General features: G+C 50.0%; 4 protein-coding genes across 4 annotated transcripts; all 4 read right to left on the bottom strand.

The window, feature by feature from the left end:
• Positions 1–1155: 1155 nt before the first annotated feature.
• PtA15_13A414 (uncharacterized protein) lies at positions 1156–1755 on the bottom strand (the record flags this gene model as incomplete). The annotated part of the gene is made up of 3 exons (XM_053162610.1): positions 1156–1254; positions 1320–1626; positions 1694–1755. 3 exons carry the CDS (start codon positions 1753–1755, stop codon positions 1156–1158), a joined length of 468 nt encoding a protein of 155 aa, XP_053026569.1.
• A 2242-nt stretch (positions 1756–3997) lies between these two features.
• On the bottom strand, positions 3998–6655 carry PtA15_13A413 (uncharacterized protein; the record flags this gene model as incomplete). Its single annotated transcript, XM_053162609.1, has 3 exons — positions 3998–5094; positions 5161–6390; positions 6460–6655. The coding sequence occupies 3 exons, from the start codon at positions 6653–6655 to the stop codon at positions 3998–4000; spliced, it is 2523 nt and encodes an 840-aa protein (XP_053026568.1).
• Positions 6656–8793: 2138 nt separating this feature from the next.
• Positions 8794–9513, bottom strand: PtA15_13A412 (uncharacterized protein; the record flags this gene model as incomplete). Its single annotated transcript, XM_053162608.1, has 4 exons — positions 8794–8845; positions 8928–8998; positions 9072–9350; positions 9511–9513. 4 exons carry the CDS (start codon positions 9511–9513, stop codon positions 8794–8796), a joined length of 405 nt encoding a protein of 134 aa, XP_053026567.1.
• Positions 9514–15019: 5506 nt separating this feature from the next.
• Positions 15020–17311, bottom strand: PtA15_13A411 (uncharacterized protein; the record flags this gene model as incomplete). The annotated part of the gene is made up of 14 exons (XM_053162607.1): positions 15020–15218; positions 15294–15360; positions 15426–15534; positions 15669–15747; positions 15829–15965; positions 16042–16165; positions 16250–16406; positions 16471–16555; positions 16638–16780; positions 16846–16884; positions 16940–16964; positions 17029–17103; positions 17159–17213; positions 17274–17311. The coding sequence occupies 14 exons, from the start codon at positions 17309–17311 to the stop codon at positions 15020–15022; spliced, it is 1332 nt and encodes a 443-aa protein (XP_053026566.1).
• Between the last annotated feature and the right edge of the window lie 1200 nt (positions 17312–18511).

Here is an 18511-nt window from a genome sequence, read left to right as displayed (position 1 = left end):
GTTTCTGTCCGTTTGTTTCGAGTGTGTTTGCTTGTTTTTCAGAGTGTTGGGGTGGATGTCTGTGGCTGGAGCTTGACAAATGGTGGTGCAAGGAACATGGGCTTAGACAGACCGGGGGGCGGGCTCGAGCTGACGACCGAGGGGATCGAACCGACCAAACACCGTCCGAAACGAGTTTCTGCCCGAGTCCGAATGGCCAACGTGGCACCGACTCTGGTCATAAACCATACGTGTTACACCAGCCAACACCCTCAACCTCCTGGTCGCTACGTGATGCATCTTCGCTCCTTCAATCCAAGTCATGTACGAGCATTCTGGTCCCGACCTGACCATGCATCATCCAGGCACATTCAGCCAGCTTCTACCAATCTGGGACAATCAACTTTGATCATGATGAGGTCTGGTTAAGCTTGTGTTGAAATCAATAATGGTGGGCTGCCACAATCCTTTCTCCTACACCACAGGTGCAAAAAAATATTTTGAAAACCAATTTCAATGGTTTTCAAAATATTTCCAATACACTCAGTCCTGGACGTCCTGAGGAACGAGTCGGACTAACCATTTTTAGATATTTTTAATATATTCTCAGAACCGCCTCAGGTGGTTCTGAATATATCTGAAAAACCATTCTGGTTGAAGAAATATTCTTGAAACCACTTCAAATGGTTTTCAAAACCAATTTGGTTGGCTGATAAGTGTTGAAAACCAATTTGGTGGGCCAAACAGTTTTGAAAACCCAAATTGGTTGACCAAAAGGTTGTAGAAACCATTTTGGTTGGCAATTTGGTTTGAAAAATCAAGATTGGTCAGCCAAATGGTTCCTGAAACCATTTTGGTTGGCCAATCTGTGTGGATAACCAACATTGGTGAGCCAAATGGTTTCAATAACCACATTTTGGTTTCCAAAAGCATTTCCGGGCCATCATTGGTTCCAGGAAACATTTGCGCGCACCAATTTCTGTACAGGCCCTCCCACTCAACCACTCCACTCCAGGGGCACGGGATTGGCCATTCCCACAGGAGAACAGCCAATCTGGCTCTCCTGGACACACACCACTCAGCCACAGCAGATCCATGTGCAACACTTCCAAGCCGAGCTTGTTTAATTACTTGGGACAAGGGCAGTCATAGACACAGTTTTATTACAGGGGGATGCTAGACAGGCAAGCAATCCGGCTTGGGATGCTTGTCAACCTGCTGGAGCAGACAGAAAAACTCATTGACCTGCCCCATCCGCTTCTGGAAGACAAAGTACTGGGGAGAGAGAGAGAAACAGGCTCAGCAGAGGGAAGCAACAAAGGGCACAAAAGGGGACTGACTTCCATGATGGGCTGGGGCTCGGAGTGGGAGCCAAAGACGACAAGCCCGCGCTTGTCGCGGATCTTGAGGCTCTGGCGAGAGCGGAACCGGACGTCGAGCTGGACAAGCGTGCCGGCCTGGTCGAACGGCGCCGCCCGCATGGACACCACCGCCAGCTCGCTCTCCTGCGCCGGCGGGGGATGCTTCATCCAGCTGATCAGATGGCTCGGGCTGTACGAGCCCAGCAGTCTCCGGCGCTTCTTGCGCAGGAACTCAACCATCAGCGGATGCAGGGATCGCTTCACCTGCTCGTCCTCAAACTGGCCCCTGCAAAACAAAAACGAATGCCTGGCTCAACACACCAGGCTCGCAATCCCGGAAGAAGAAGACCCACGTGGTGACCGTCTGGTGGGCCAGGACGATGGTCTGGTAGGCCTCGTCGACAAACTCCGTCATCCATGCCGGATTGGCCGGCGAGAGCACCGAGTCAACGTTCTGCTTCCTGAAGAGGGAAGAAACCAGTAAGCACCCACCCACGAACACACACAGGAGTGGAAGCGGGTGGCGGACGATTGGCGCTGGCCGAGCCATTGGCCCCAGGCCTCCTTGAGAAGGGGTGATGGCCGACAAGGGAGAAGAGGAGTTTCCAGTGGCGGAGGGCCTCGTTCCAAAGGGGATCGATGATGGGCGAGTTGTGGAGGCAACTGGGGGAATTTCAAGTCTCCAGTCGGAGAAAGCAACTGGGGGATATTTCAAATATATATCAAATGGTATAAATGGCTGCGCAGCCCGCAGTCCTTGGCATACCACGATTGAGTTTTCAGAACTGCCTGCCCATGTCAGGACAGTTCCGAGAAATATTTGTGGGAACTTCCATTTGGTTCTGCCACTGGGAACCGCTCTGCCAACGTTTTTGGTTTTGATATCCTTTACACCAACCGTTTTGGTTTTCAGAACCAATCCCACAACATTTGGGAAAAAGTTGTGAGATTGGTTCTGAAAACCAAATCTCTTAGAGGACGGTGGTCATTCTCTGACAAAATGGTTTTGGGAACCAAATTGGCAACCAAATGGGTTCCCAAACCAAATTCAGACCAATTTGGTCCCAAAAACCACTATCCAACCATTTTGGTTCTCAAGACCACCTCGGAAACTTTTAGTGCACCCGTGGTGTAGACATGTCAATCAAGTTTTATCCAGTGGTTTTTTGGGGGGTTCACCATGGGATGAAAATTATGAGTCAATTTTAAGGCCTTTATCGACAACTTTTCAAAAATATGGCAAGATGTACAGAATTGGGTGTCCTCCAAATAACTTCATAGCAACTTCATTTTTTAAACAAATGTTGATAAAGGCCTTAAAATTGGCTCTGAAATCCTATTGTGAACCCCCCTATTATGAAGTTTATGTTGATGAGGATGAGGAACAAAAACTATTCATGAAAATCAATTGTGCCTCAGGCCCTGTTTGTAACCTTCTTTTCAAAGGATTCCTGATTAATCAAAAGGAGGTTTTGAACATGGTACATGAGCCTCCAATTCACAAAATTCTATCTGTATTGCTGATCAAGGGGTCTTTTATTTTTCTAGTTATGAATCTACATCCAAATGGAAAGAAGTTCCAGGTAATCTCTTTAGTATTACACCCCAGTAACCAAAGTTTTGAGAGCTAAAGAAACATCACAACATCTAGCAAATAATTGAGAAGCTTATCATTGAATATTGCAATGACTGACTCTGTGTGAGGTTACATCCAAATGGAGTTTAAAATGGTGCTATGAATCCTTATGAATCCCAATTGAGTTTTCACAAGCAAACAAGGTTTAGCGGCCTCCTCTAAACCAAGCCTTTTAGGCAGCGGGAAGTCCTCCAATAAATTCCCTGATCTCACGTCAAAATCAGTTTAGGAAAGAAGGAATATGATTCATATGTTCCACTACCATGAAACCTTTGATGAGGGGCACAATCCATCACCAAGAAAATTGTGATGGCCTAATTAAGGTTTTTGCTCACCAAAAGTTGGGCTCATGCAGCCTTTCACTGGATGACTTCCCGTCATCATTTAGAGAGCTCTAGATGCCTCTCTAAATCCTAAATTAAGACACCTATCAGAAACTCAACCAGTGCACATGAAAGTAATGAACTGTAGGGCTAGGAAAACATTTCCCTTTTTGTCAAAAATTAAGAATTTGGGTGTGTAAATTGAGATCTGGGAGGCTCCCAGACTCGACAGGAAGTCCTCCACTGCCTCTGCAGTCACCTGGGAGGTCTATCTGCACCTCTTTGCATCATTTGCATTCATTTGTACTGCTTACTCAAAAAAAAAAAAGAAAAAAAAAACAGTCATTGAGACTCCTCTCTTTGTCAAGCCACAGTGAAAATAACCTTGCCAAACCCCAGTATGCAACACAATTCATCTCGTCTCAGTTTACTGCGTATCAAGGGAAAACACTCCCCTTTCAAGAGGATTCATCATCATATCTACATATATGTATATCTATAGATTTTCTTTTTCTTTCAATTACTGGGGGTAGTGTGTGATCCGAGTCGTCAAATGAGCATAATTTCTTACACAAAGTAGAAAGGCCAAAGCGGAACAACCGAGCCAACAAAGGTTTTATTCAGGGGATAGGTAGCAGAGGGGAGGAGAGTGGGGGGAGGGAGATCATGAGGGACAGTGAGGAGAAAGAGAGAGAAGGTTAGTCGCGGGGCCTGAACTTGCGTTCGGAAGAAGATCGGTCGAATTTTCCGCCGCCGCCGCCGAAGCTAGGACCACCGGAGGAAGAAAAGCCTCCTCTCCGGCCCTGGCCGCCGCCGAACTGGGCCGAGCCGCGGTTCATGAACGGGGCGGCATCACGGTCGCGCGTGCCGGCGCCGGCGCGGCCCTGTGAATAGCCTCCCCCACTGCTCCCGCCGGCCCGGCCTTGCGAATAGCCTCCTCCACTGCTGCCTCCGGCCCGGCCTTGCGAATAGCCTCCTCCGCTGCTGCCTCCGGCCCGGCCTTGCGAATATCCGCCCTCGCTTCGGCCGAATTGGCTGGTCCCGCCACGCGCCCAGGCGTTCCCGCCTCCGCCCGCCCCTCGGCCCCAACTGCTTCCTCCGCCTCCACCGCGAGAGTTGTTTCCCCAGCCTCCGCCAGATCGGGCCATCTTGCGGTCGTTGTTGAAGCCCAACTTCTGCAGGAAGGTCGGCGAGACGTACGGTTCTTCAGGAAGTAACATGCCCGAGACGGCCCAGTCTTTCAAGCCGCTCAGGATGGCCTCCTTGGTCGTCCGGATGTCCGAGGCTTTCGAGCCGTAGTACCCCAGCATGGAGCCGAACGATTCCCGGATCGCTTCTTCTCCGATCGATGGGATGATGTTCTCCTTCAGGTTCTCCTCAAACGATTGCACTCGCGTCGACACCGGTAGCTGCATTTGCACCTCTTGGGTGCTCGATCGCGACTCGCTCTCCCGCGAACCTGAGCGTTGGTTGGAGTAGCGCGAGTTTCGGCTGTTCATTGCCGACCTTTGTTGACTGACTTGTTGGATGATCGTCGGCGCTTGCGCTTGGCCAGCCTCATCGATCTTGGAGATCATCTGGGCCACCTCGTCGCTCAGACCGGAGACCGACAACGGCTTGATCGGGATCTCGCGTAATGCGGAGGGGACGTAGCCGGCTTCAAATGGCAATAGGATCAAGTCACCTCGGCCCGATTTGCCCGCCCGTCCAGTTCGTCCAACTCTGTGCACATATATATCTCGACTCGTAGGCACTCCGATTTGGATCACTCGGGTTACTCCGGGGTAATCCACACCTAGGAAACAAAGCAGATTAGTCAGTTATCTGATCTAATTTGTTTCAGGAAGAAAATCTAGCACACCTCTAGCAGAAACATCGGAAGTGACCAAAACTTGGTAACCACCACCTGATCCCGCTCGGAAATCTTTGGCGATGTTCTCTCTTTCCCTTTGAGTTCTTCCGCCATGCATTTCATAGACTTTGGTCAAACCGGCAGAGTTCCACGGTAGGTTACGTCTGAAGCTGGAGATCATTTGACTGAATAGCTGGGTCATCTTGGTGGTGGGTAAGAAGATGACGGTTTTACCGCTCGGGTTGATCAGTTGGTCATGGGCGATGAGATTGAAGATGTGTTTGATCTGCTGGTTGGGGTTGGGCAAGATGGTATAGTATTGCGGGACGTGGGCATGGACGTTGGTTTCACCAGAGGGCACACAATCGACGATCTTGGTATCTTTCTTCATCGTCTGTTGAGCGATTCGGTTGATTTCGGGTGAGATGGTGGCAGAAAAGAGGTAGGTGGATCGTTCCTCCTTGGGAGGGAGCTGCTTGACGATCACATCGATCTCCTCCTTGAATCCCATCTCGAGCAGCGTGTCGGCTTCATCCATGATCAATGTTTTGGCGGTTCCCAGGTTCCGACGGACGGTGGGGCTTGTGTTCAGGACGTCGTTCAATCTGCCTGGAGTGGCAACCACAATATCCCGTCGTCCACGTTCAAATTCACGAAGTTGGGCGGCTTTGCTAGCCCCACCAACAAACAATCGAATTCCGAATTGCTTGAGATGAGAGGTCAACTTGATGGCTTCCTGTGCGATCTGGGTGGCTAGTTCACGTGTTGGGGACATGACCACGATCCCGGTTGTCTCGGCCTCATAGCGTCTCATGTGCAGGGTGAGATTCTGATGGCTGGCGTCTGGGTTTTGAGTTTTGAATCGGAGCTGTTCAGCCTCAAGGTCTCGGAGACGGGATTCGACAGCGGGTATCAAGAAGGCAAGAGTCTTTCCGGTGCCTGTCTTGGCTTTGACCAGCAAATCTTTCGTCTTGGTCACGCCATCTTCTGAGCCTTGAATCAGGTTCGGGAGATCACTCAGCAGTTGATCTTGGACGGCTGACATGTGAGAGTAGCCAAAGGGAGATTCGGTGACGGCTCGATAAAGTGCTGGGGATATATAGGACTCGATGCTTGAGAAAGGTTGAGTGGTGGGCTGGTCTGAGCTCTCTTGCGGTTCATCTTCCTGACTTGCTTCGACATCTGTCCTGGCTCTCAACGCAGCAGTCGAATTCAGATCTCGGGTTGAAACGGAGAAAGCTAAGGGAAATTTTTCAAATTAGTTTTAGGATCTCGCCAGACACAAGAAAGAAAAAAGCAAGGACGAACCATGTTTGGCGGAGAGTGAGATGGGGGAAATGAAAGGTCTTGAGAGGATCGATTTCTGGAAGAGGGAGAGGGAAGCCGAGGAGAAGGATGAAGGGCGGGCAGACGATGATGAGGAGGGCAGCGATGACAATGGTCTGGAGAGCGAGTTTGGCTTGAGTGAGTGGGCGAGAAGCGACCGACGGGAGATGGGAAGCATGGTGGCTGTCTGCTGGTTCTTGTTTTGTTCTTTTGGGTTCTGGTTGGTGGGAAGCAGCAACACGGAGATCGCGGCGGGCGAGATGGGAAGAAAATTTCATCGGGAAGTGGTATTCAAATGCATATCCCTATGCATTATCAATCCCGCCGCCGCCCCACCGACGTCAACCACCGATATCAACATGCGGGGGTTCACAAAACAAAACATATACCACACTCCTCCTCATCCTCCCGCGCATGGGTCACAAAAGCTTTTTACTGACCGGTTGCGCAAATAATGAAATTACCTTGGTGGGTTTTAGTTCGGGGCTTAGTTTGATGCTATTATCAACGTCCGCAGAAGTGCCGCAGGTTACAGCGGTTCCCAGAAAGCTTGCTTGCTTCCTGCTGAAAGCTTGCTGATTGAGACCAATCAATTTTGCAAGAAAAATGAAATCCACCACCAAAGTACTGTGCCCTGTCATTGGGGTACATTTATTGGGGGGCTTCATAATAAGGAAACCCGGGAAAGTGTTTGAGCGCTTGCGAGTATTAGGGGGTTTCACAATAAGGATTCCCGCTTCCCACAGCACTAAATTTCTTTGCTCGTGGGTGACATACTTGCTTAAACATTTGGCGTGAAGTCCAGCGAGAAATTGCCCCAAGCATCTTCATAACAATACTCGCAAGCGCTCAAACACCTTTCTGGGTTTCCTTATTGTGAAACCCCCCATTGTTATGAGGATGCTTGTGGCAATTTCTTGTGGGACTTCACGCCAAATTTTTAAGCAAGTATGTCACCCGCGAGTAAAGAAATTTAATGCTGTGGGAAGCAGGAATCCTTATTGTGAAACCCCCTATTACTTGAATCAATATTAATTTGTCTGGTTCAGGTGGAGAGCAGTGCAATATCACTGCAGTTGTGAAACTATGTACAGAAACCTTTGGGCGCTTTTCAGGCCCAATATGTATTTTTGAAGCAATCAAGTCAATAGTGCCTAAGGTTGTTTCACAATAGAATCTTAAAGAAACTTTGGAGGACATGTTGAGGCCTTTATGAACAAATTTTTAGAAATTTGTTAAGCTGTCTGCATTTGGGTGCTCCTTGGCAATCAGAAAAACTTCTACATTTTCAAGTTGTTTGTAAAGAACTTAAAATGGGATCTAAAAACTACAAGAAAAATTCAATCAACTGGCACCAGTTGATATGTAGGAACAAGGCATAGCACACATTGAATTGAATCAATTCAAGTATTTGAATTTGATTTGTGTTGATTAATGCTGGCCCCTCTTCTCCATCCATGTACTATGCCCACCTATCCCCAACCCATCTTCTTGATGTGCAATGTCCCTTGTAACATCATTAGTTTTGGATTCTGTACAGTGTGAACTGGGTAAAATAGGATGAAGCAGACCATAGATAAACACAAAAAACAGATCTGAGGGGTTCTGAAGGCCCTGAAAAATTCAGAAAAATTTGGAGAGATTCTCTTTGAGCTTGGGAATCTTTTGTTCCCCCAAACCTTTGCTGCTCAATGGGAAAGGGTGAAGCCAGAAAGGTTTGAAAAATGGCATAGTTCTGATGCTGTCAGCCCAAACTTGGACATAAGGTGTAAGTCCCTCCTTCAGAGGGTCCCTGCGGGACAGTGTCCCCCCTCAAATAGAGGGACTTTGTTAACTTAGGCACATGCCCCAGTCCCACTTGGCCGAGCGCCACCAGCCCTGGAACAATAAATCTTTGGATCAACCCCAGGGAAAAGCTTTCATCAGTCATCAAAGGATGATCCCAAGATCTGGCGTTCAAGAGCGCATTTGGAGCCGGAGGATTCTTACGATAAGGACAGGTTGCCCTTATTAGGGCCTGTACCATAGCGGGTTGAAAAATCAAGGGATTAATATTCTGAGGGAGCTGAGTTTTTTGAGCTGTGTGTAATCACTCAATGGCCGGTACCGGTAGTCTCCAGAAAATGTACACAAATATTCACCAACTACCTCCTTGTGGTGGGGGGCGCACGAGTTGTAATCTAATCAGGATGATGAGTAGATTCTTATGTTTGGGAGGGCCTGCAGGACACAATGCAAACAACAGCGTAGGAAGCATAATGGAAAGACAATTCTTGTTTGGACTTCGATCCACCCCAGCACCATCGGAAACGGTATCTATTTCTTCTTGGCGGCTTGGTCGGCTTTCTTCTTTTGTGTTCCACGGAACCTGTAGCAGACAACGATGAATCACATGATCAGTCTTGAATCAGCCCGCTCAAGGGTGGCTTTCTTCAGGAAGACAAACTGACTTCTTCGCCCGGTTTTTTCTCTCCTTGCGCAGTTTCCGTGCGACTGCTGGCTTCTTCTCGGCCATGCCAAACTACAAATGGACAAGTTGAAATTAGTTGATGGAAAGGCAATCGGGAGTGTATGTCGGGGGGTTTGAAGCGCACTCGGATCAGTCGGTATTTGGGCTCGAACTTGAGGGCCTCCTTGGTGTCGTAAATCAGAGCGAATCCGGTACTCTTGCCACCACCGAATTGAGTTCGGAAACCGAAGACAATGACCTGCTCCTTGGGTGACTTGTACATCCCAGCCAGTTTGTCCCGGAGCTCATCTTTGGAAAGGTTGGGACGGGTGGGGTGAATGATGTCGACGACCATCTGCTTGCGCTGGAGCAATCGGTTGGTGAGGAATTGCCGGGTGCGAATCGTAACAGAGCCTGAGGGATCCTAGGAATAACAAAAGCCAACCATACATGTGGTTAACAGTCCAGCTCTCAAATACAGTTTCGCCGTCGGATGTAATGCTGAGATACATGATAGCATCTGGAGCTCGCAGAAATGGACGCCATGCTGAGTTAGTTCTGAGGAGCGGGAGAGCGAGACATACCATCTTGGAGGAGGGGCGATCGCGTTGAGTCGGACTGAGCCTACGGTCGGAGTAATGGGGTCACCAGGATGTTCGTGTGCTTGCGTCGCTCAGGGCTTGGGAACCGGGGCCGCGCGACTGACAGACCGGCAGGGGGCTGGGAGGGTTGCGAGTCTCATCATGCGCAGCAGGTGGTGAAACCTAACGTCCGTTGGGAAAACCGGTCCAGCTGTCCCCCCCGTCGGTCCGGGGGGCAGCGACGAATTTAACACAAGTCCCTCCTCGGGGGAGGGAAGCGACCCAACGCAAGTCCCTCCCTCGGGGAGGCTACAGTTAAGCGGCTCCGAAGGGGGCACTCAGAAAAGACATTTGAGTTGGAACATGCTGCTGTTGAACATGAAAGAGGATTAGCGACCAGGTGAACAGTCCGCACCAAGCCCCCTGTTGGTCATGCGAGGAGATGACTTCATGGTAGTGGCACCTTTTTCTGTGCCTAAAGGGGTTCAAAATTGAAATTTTCAGATACATTTTAAGCTTTTATAACCTTTTTTAGAATTCAATTATTAAAACCTCCTGTGGGTGAAGCTGTCACCCCCACAACATGCATCGCATACATACCAGTACTGTATCACTGGTCCTACCTAACAATGAACCTTCATCTCCCCAGGGTGGGCTGAGGAGACATGGTCAACAGACCTCAAAGTCAACCTGTGGGTACATATGACTGCAAGTTGTACCTTGTGGCATCCACTTCTGGGCCAGAACTGCTGTGACTGATGTAAAATGACCACTAAAAAGGGGCAAAAACTATTTTATTGCACTTCACACGGTTCTTGCAGCCAAAACATGAAACTAGACTGTAGAAAGGTATGTTCAACCATCAACATACATTGAAATACAGCTCTGGAGTACTTGAACTAGAGGGATTGCCAGGGGGTAAGGCATGGAATACTTGGTTTTATGAGAGGGAATGTCAAAATTTTACTTTGGAGAATCTATTGAATCATTAGGAGGAATCAATCACATATTTATTAAGTGTTCATTTTTTTTCTTTTAATTGATTTGTCAAATGTTCACTTCCATAAAAGAAAATATTATTGAAGAAATGCTTGCAATTCATGACAAATTTTTTGCGGTTTTTTTCTTTGAAAATATCCCAAAGATCCACATTTTCTCTTTCAATCCAGGCCTCTAAAATATTCCATAAAGCGCGGATTGGTGCACGTGAATGATTTGTTTCATTGAATGCCATAATTGCTTCCTTCTTTTCTTTCCAGATGTGCATTTCCTGTGACATTGGTGCTTCTGTGTATGTCTTGAATTCTTTGAAAAACTTTACAGCATTCTGCATTTCTTTTGGATAGTCAATTTTCTCCTTATGTTGGTGAAACTTTTTATAAGGGATGATTGCCATGATCATCTCAACATAGAATAAGAAAACAGGAAAAATTTCAGGAAATTTAAAGAAAACAAAATCATCCTTCAAGTCTTTGAAATCAATTTTTGCTAGTTCTTTCCAGTGTTCAAACCATATAGCTGTATCCTTCAGGAAAAATCCCATTTTGGCTGGGAGATTATATGCTTGTACTCCTTGATGTTTTCTTCTCAGTGTTTTACATGCCTTTCTTATTGACATTTCACTCAAAAAGGATTCACCTGATTTTGGCTTCTGTATTGATTCCATGATATCAGACAGATATTTTACATGGATTTCTTTGCTTTGGGAGAAAAATTCAACCTTGAAAATATTTTCAAGTTCTAATCTTGTCAAACTTGGAGTGTTTCTCTCTGGAGCAAAGACATTGAGGCTTATTGATCCTTCAGTATTTTCTGCTATCTTTTCACAAGATAATTCTTTTCTTGCTGAATTGAGTAGAGCCTTTTGTTTTCTCTTTGAGGATTTGAATGGGCCTGATGGTTGTGATTTTATTGGTATCCTATCAAGAACTTTGATTCTGTAAGATCTATTTCCAGTTTTCTTGGAAGATCTCAAGGATGATGGAGATCCTAATGATTCAGATGTCTTTATTCTAAATCCTCTTCCAACACAATGTTCTTCTATGTTGCTGATTTGTCCAGAAATAGCTTGAGGCTCTGGAGAAGCATGTGTAATTGAATCACAATGTACCATTGATGTGGCTTTATGTTTCTGATTTCCCATGTTGCTTATTGGATTGATATCTTGATTAACTTTTGAATATTTTATCTGGTTCCTCACTGAACAGCCTACTTGGTCTTGGCCAAACATGGAGATTAAGTCTTTTGTGGTAAGAGTTTTGGTTTCCTTTGTCAATGGAGATCCAAATTCACGCAGGGGCTTAAAGAACTGACTGACTGATTCTACTTTTGTTTTATCATATTTAATTTCAGCCAACCTTTTTTCCGTTGATCCCTTTCTTTCAAGATTTTGTTTTTTGAATTTTACTTTTTTCAGTAAATTTCTGGCCGAGTTGATTTCTGGAATACCAGAAAAACCTTTGGACTCAGCTTTGTTTATATGTTTTTTTGAATCTACAACAAGTCCTTTATGATAATTGATTGTGAGTCTTTCACTTGTTTTGATGTCTTTCTCATGCCCACTAGACTCTGAAGACACAGTAATTAGGGACTTGTCCTTGCCAAATTTGGCAAATCTGTCATTATTCCTGAAATCATTTGAGTGATTGTTTGTACTCAAGCCCAAGGTCAATTCAGTTGAAGGTTGAGAATAGTTTTGGTCAGGATGGAATTCACACATTGTATTAGCAGCACTGATTCCCAAAAAAACAAGAAGTAAATTGCCCCACTTCATTTTTGGCACAGGGTTGACTACTCCAAAAATGAAAGGATTTCCTACTTTTTCTTCAGACTAAAGGCTTGACAAGTAGCAAAATTTTCAACATATATTATCCAACAATTCAAGAGAATTGAGATAACTTGCAAGATCAATGAAACTGTTTGTATAGTTGTCAGAGTTTGTAAGAACCTTTGTGCAGAACAAAGCACAGATACCCCTGAAGAAGAATGTAAACACATTGATTGTACAAATTTGGCTTATCAATTGTTCAAACACTCCAATTTGTTTTGTCTAGATGTGGAACATCAAACCTTTATTATTCTCATGCAAGTCTCCAGATAGGTATATGTGTACCTGATATGTATGTTTTATCTGAGGTTGATAAAAACACACCACATCCAAAATAAAAGTTGAGTTGGTCTTGACTCTTATCACAAATTGGGATAGACATACACATTCCAAGATACAGATTTAAATTCATGTACATAGCTTTTAGGGCAGTATATGTGGTGTTCAAAATTGCATGTGTCATGGTTTACATAAAATAATAAAGCTAATTTTGGCTGGGAGATGTCAGCATGCATAAAACTTAAAGTGACATCTCCCAGCCAAAATTGCAGTTTATGATTTTATGTAAAAAAATCTTATGCAATTTTGAACACCATAATAATAGCACTGTTCACATAAGAAATCTATGACCATGTGAGAGATATACATCAGCATACTTTCCCAGCCAAATTGGCTGGCACAATGGGATAAACTTTATTTCAATCTTGCTGATGTTTAGCTTACGTGAACAGTGCTAATAAAGTGAACTCAGCTAATTGCCTGAGAGTATTTAGCGTTCCTCAAGACCCCAAAATATGTAGCAAGATTCTCCATGATCTTTTGCATCCTTTGTTTCCCTAATACCTAATCCCCCACTGAGAAATGGGGCTGCTACAACAAGTCAAAAATTGCCATTTTGAAATTCTCTCAGGATGCAGGGTTGAATTAGGTGTTGGCTCCATACTCTTGGTATGTTGTGTTGAAAAGACGACCGGAGAGCAGATGAGGACTCGATGAAGAAAGCTCGAGTGAGGTTTGAGGCCTAGAGGAGAAAAGCTCTGAGGCAACCAAAAAGGAGAAGGAACCCCAGAGAGGGGTCAAGCTGCTAGCTGTGAGGAGGAAAAAGGCTCCTCACTTCAAGAGACTCACTGGTCTCAGGGAAAAGCGCGCAGAAGCTGATGATTTTTATTCTATCACAGCTGAGGATGTTTTTAAGCTACTACAACTAGGGCCAGGTTGTGGGACAGAAGGTGAGCTACATATGCAGCTGCAGGGAAAGGAAAAGGAGTGTGACAGATGAAGGAAAGGGGAAAGAAGAGCCAGAGACGTGAAATTCCAACATGTTGGACAATGTGCAGGGGCCGTTGGGGCCTAACTTAACTAAGTCCCTCCCAAGGGAGGCCAAAGCCCTCCCTCTCGGAGGGACTTATGCCTAACTTCACCAAGTCCCTCCCAAGGGAGGCCTTTGACCTCCCTCTGGGAGGGACTTATGCCCTACAGGTGATTTTGGCCTGAGAGTGATGCCCCAAATCCTTGCCTTTTTGTGCTAAGGTCCCTATACAGTGGTGTTTTTTTTTGATCACCCCGTCTTCCCAAACTTGAGACACAGGGGATGTAAACACAGCAAAACTTGTCCTGGCTAGAGCAGATGTTTGATCACTGACTTTCCAACTGGCTCCCTCGGGATCGGGAGTGAATAGCCACAAATGCATGTTCCCACACGCATCCTGCAGCTTTGTGACATCCTCAGATCTGTCAGAGCAGGGAGTCCTGGATACCTGTCATTTTTTTTCCTCGAGGCAAGTGTGTGTGCACTAAAAATGCTGTTTTAACAGTCTCCAGGTCGGCCTTTGCCATCCACCATCTTTGATGGATCATTGCGAGTGAGGCCGGAGGACTCATGATGATATTGATGCATCAAAAATTAGACAAGATGTTGATATTTCATCTGATCCAAAAACATTGTTGGGATCCTCGGAGGCGAAGTAGCTACGGGAACACTTGTCAAAACCAGCGTTTTTGGCCTTTGCTCTCAGTCCTAAACCACCGATCCCGCAAAGTCCCTCCGGTGGAGGCGCTTGGCGCCGCCACCTTCGGACTTAGTTAGGTTTGCGTTGGGGCGCCGGGAGCCGGAAGTGTTCCACAGCACCTGTCGGCAGATGGGCCACATCGAGCCTGCGTGCCCAGAGACTTGGTCCCCGCCCGTCTCCCAGGCGTCTCTTTCACTTTGGGCGGCATCTGTTAGGTCCACTCTCAGTGTGTTGGACGATGTGCAGGGCCCGCTGGGGCGTCCGGGGCCGCAAGTGTTCCAACGCGCCTGTCCATAGAGGGCCACTCCAGCCCTGCCAACCCCTCTCAACACACACGCACGCGAGGGCCCCCGACCAGCGCGCCACATCACTCCCCAAAAGCCGGCCCGGCCACAGGATCCATAGGACTCCTCTCGACGCACAAAGACGCCAGCGATGCAGATTACAGGCCTCGGAAGGGCGGACATACGGGCAGCAGAATAAGCGCCGCGGGGACATGCATATATACAGAGAGAAGGTCGGAAGACAGGTGGGTGGAAGGATCGGATGATTAAGGGTGTGTATGAGTGTGTGTTTGTATGGGGGTCAGGAGTGAGGATGGATGCGGGGCGGGTGGTGAGGATGGGGAGATAGCCAATTCTCGACCACCCCCAAATCCAAGGCGGACGAGCCGGGCTCAACAGCAGCCGTCCCCGTCCGGATCCCCCGCAGGAGCATTCCCAGCGCCCGGCCGGGTGCGTAGCAGCCGCTGGACGTCGGCGGCCGACGCGAGCCCGGCGGCCAGCTGGGCCGCCGACCGCCGCTCGTTCTGCCGGAACAGCGGGACGTTGAAGGCCGAGAAGACGAACGCCTCCGGGTCCGGCGCCGCGGTCCCTCTGCCCCGTGGCCCACCGCAGACCAGGTCAGCATGCCGAAATCAGCACGACGGCGGGAGGGGGGGAGGTGCTTACGTTATTTCGGCGAGTTCTCGGCCGATCAGGTTTTGGCAGAAGTGGTCCATGTCCAGGTCGTTAGAATCTGCATCCGGGTTCGGCTCAGCATTCGCAGACACAGACGAGGAGGAGGGGGAGGGGACGACGGACCGTATCCGAAGGGGTTCTCGATCTCCTCGCCGATCCGCAGGAAGCCGAGGAAGGCGATGGCGATGAGGGCGGTGGCGGGGATGGTGACGTATCCGAAGGTGGACAGCAGCTGGAAGGGCATGAAGACCAGGTACCCCCAGATGATGAGGCGCAGGTGGACGATGTATCCGAACGGGATCGGCGTCTGTTCCCATCCCCCCCGTTAGTCCTCTCGGCCAGCAGCAGTGCGGGGGGAAGGCTTACGGTCAGGATCCGTTCCAGGGTCGCCAGCGAGTCGGAGAACGAGGACACCGAGAGCAGCAGCGAGTTCGCCAGCGGCACGCTGTCCAAACACACTCGTCAGCAGCGGGGGGGGGGGGGGGGGGGGGGGGGGGGGGAGGGCGGAGGGGCCGGCAAAGCGTACTTCAGAACCCCCCGGTGCTGCAGCGTCGCGATGTATGCGCTCATGCAGCAGATCATGTCCAGCGGGACGTTGTCGTCGTGGATCCGGCGGCTGTAGTTCGCCTTCTTCGTCCGCAGCCCCGTCGCGTTGCGCGTGCCCTACACACACTCACACAGCGCGGTCAGTCGAGCACTTTTTTGGAGGGAGGGAGGGAAGGAGGGGGGGGGAGGGGACCTTCCAGAGGCTTTTGAACAGGCCGAAGGGCAGACACGCGCACAGCTTCTCTTCCGGCGGGTTGTAGTTTGGCAGCAGCTTGTGGGCGGGCGGGAAGGGCGAGGCCCGGGGCGCTTTCTCCTCGCTGGGCGCGTCGACGTGGACGGCGGTGTGGAGGGGGCGATGGGCGAGGGCGGGGTCGGGTGGCGGGCCGTGGGGCTCAGCGAGCGTCAGGTCCGGCCGGTCCATCGGCAGGCTCGCCGGGAAGTCGTACTTCGGCAGGTAGCAGGCAAGGTCTGGGCTCGGGCTCGTCAGCATCCGGGTCTCGGCGGGTCCCGCGGCGGGCGCGCACTCACGGTACAGGTCCTCGTAGTATATCCCGTGCTCTGGACACACTCCCCGGGTCAGCCTGGTTAAGCGGAACGGGCACGACGAGCGGGAGCCACTCACCGCCGCGCAAGTAGTGCTTGAGGCTGACCGCGAAGCCCTCGATGAGGTTGATGAACGTCTTCTTCTCGAGGATGCCGCGCAGGGTCTGGCGCGGGCGGAGGGACGCGTGAGGGGCCGTGGGGAGCGGGGCGGGGGGGGGGGGGGGGGGGGGCGGGAAACTGACTGACTTCGGTGGCAGTGGCCGGCGCGCTCGGCGTCGGTAGCCGCAGCGGGTGCGAGACGTGCGACCAGACCAGACAGGCCAGGGTGCGGGACACATGGACGATCGTGCTCCACTGCTTGCGGCCCTCGGTGTACCGCTCGTACGCGCCTGTGCCATCGCATGCGTCAGTGTGGGGGCTCTGGGGGATGGGCAGGCGGTAGAGGGGGGCGCACTTGATGTCCGGTAGGAGAGCACGAAGCCGATCACCGTGCCTGCAAAAAACATCGTCAGCCGCCGCGGGGCTGCGAAGCCGGTGGAGGGACTGACCGAGCACCGTCAGGATGGTGGGCGGCTGTGGACACGCAGAGGCAGACGGTCAGCGGGGGCTCGATGGGACGGGGGGAGGGTGTGCTGACCAGCCGCAAGGAGAGCGCAGGGACGTGGGCGTCGAGGAGGACGAGTAGGGTGGCCCAGCCGGCGAGGAAGAGGATCTGTGCGGTGGGGTCAGCCCGGTGGCGGCGGGCAGGGGCTCGAGAGGGTGCGTACCTCCGGGTATATCCGCCACAGGGTGAAGGCTTTGATGAACAGGACCGCCGAGGGCCTGTGTGGATGAGCAGTCAGTCAGCTGGGCTCGCGGGGTGCGTGGTGGGGCTGGACTCGCCCTTTGAATGGGTCGATGAAGATCTGTTCGCGTTCCATGGCCGGTCGTTGTTGTTGGTGGTTGCTGGTGGTTGCTGGTGGTGGGTATGTATTTGGGGGTCTTGGTGGGCTCCCAGGGCTGTTTGCTGGCTTGGGACTCTGCCCGCCGCATCGGTCTTCCCATCCGCCCGGATTCCCACCATCAGCGCAAGCCCCCTGACAGGGCACACATGCTCTTGGAAAACCCCAGAGCTGGACCGTGTAGGGTGGCCGACAATACGCCCCGCTGGGCCGAGCTGCCCCGCCCGCCAATGATGCCGGCCTGGGCGGGCTGGACACCGGCCATCGATCAGGGGGAGAGACACCCTTTTCGGCGGCTGATTCAACTCCAGTAAAGGGCTGTCTCTCCCCTCGATGACAGACCAGCCGTCGAGCAGGGAAACTCCTGCTCCTTGATGGGCGCTCTCCTCCTCGAGACTACTGACACCTATCTTGTCGAAGTCCCTCGTCCTTAAACTTTTGCGGCGAGCACGGGAGCCGGAGAGCGGTCATCTACACCACGGCTGCAACCGAACTATTTCGAGCGGTGTTTGGCTTATGCTCCCTCCGGCCGGTGATGTCGGTGATTAACAATCAGAAGAGAGAGAGACAATGGAAGAAATGGGAAAATAACAAAAGTGGCTAGAACCAACCTGGGATGTCGGTGATAAACAAGAGGAAAGAGGAGCTCACCGGCATCCCAGGGAGGAGGCTTTTGGAGAAGGAGGAAATACACTACAAGCATCAAATGAGATATGCTGATACTAGATACGCACATATATACATATACACCACCGGTGCAGCTGGATATTGGCCCGATGCCTTGGCAAATAGGGATTGATCCAGGAAGCTGTCCAGGTCCAAAAATCCAGGAAAAAAAAAAATCAGACCTGGAAGCTCTCCTGGGGACCTGGGGGCCTGCTTAGCAAGAGGCTCCAGGAGGGTCGTTCCAGGTCCAGGAATCAGGCCGAAACAACAGGAAACAACTTCATCAAAGACCTTTTCCCACACCCCAGCCACCCTCAACCCACAAGTACAGTGGGGCCTATCCTCCTCAACCGTATACACATGACAGAAAGGGCCGGCCATCGGAGTGAAAGAAATATGGCCAAAGGTCTGAGATGGATGAGAAGTGAGCTGAAGAAGATCAAGTGCACAGGATGCACAGGGACTCAGAACAGCAGTGCAGAAGTCTCCAACGGAGCAAGTCTGACTACTATG

The sequence above is a fragment of the Puccinia triticina genome, chromosome 13A (genome assembly GCF_026914185.1).
Source record: "Puccinia triticina chromosome 13A, complete sequence".
Lineage (NCBI taxonomy): Eukaryota > Fungi > Basidiomycota > Pucciniomycetes > Pucciniales > Pucciniaceae > Puccinia > Puccinia triticina.
This window is presented reverse-complemented; position numbering and strand designations above follow the sequence as displayed.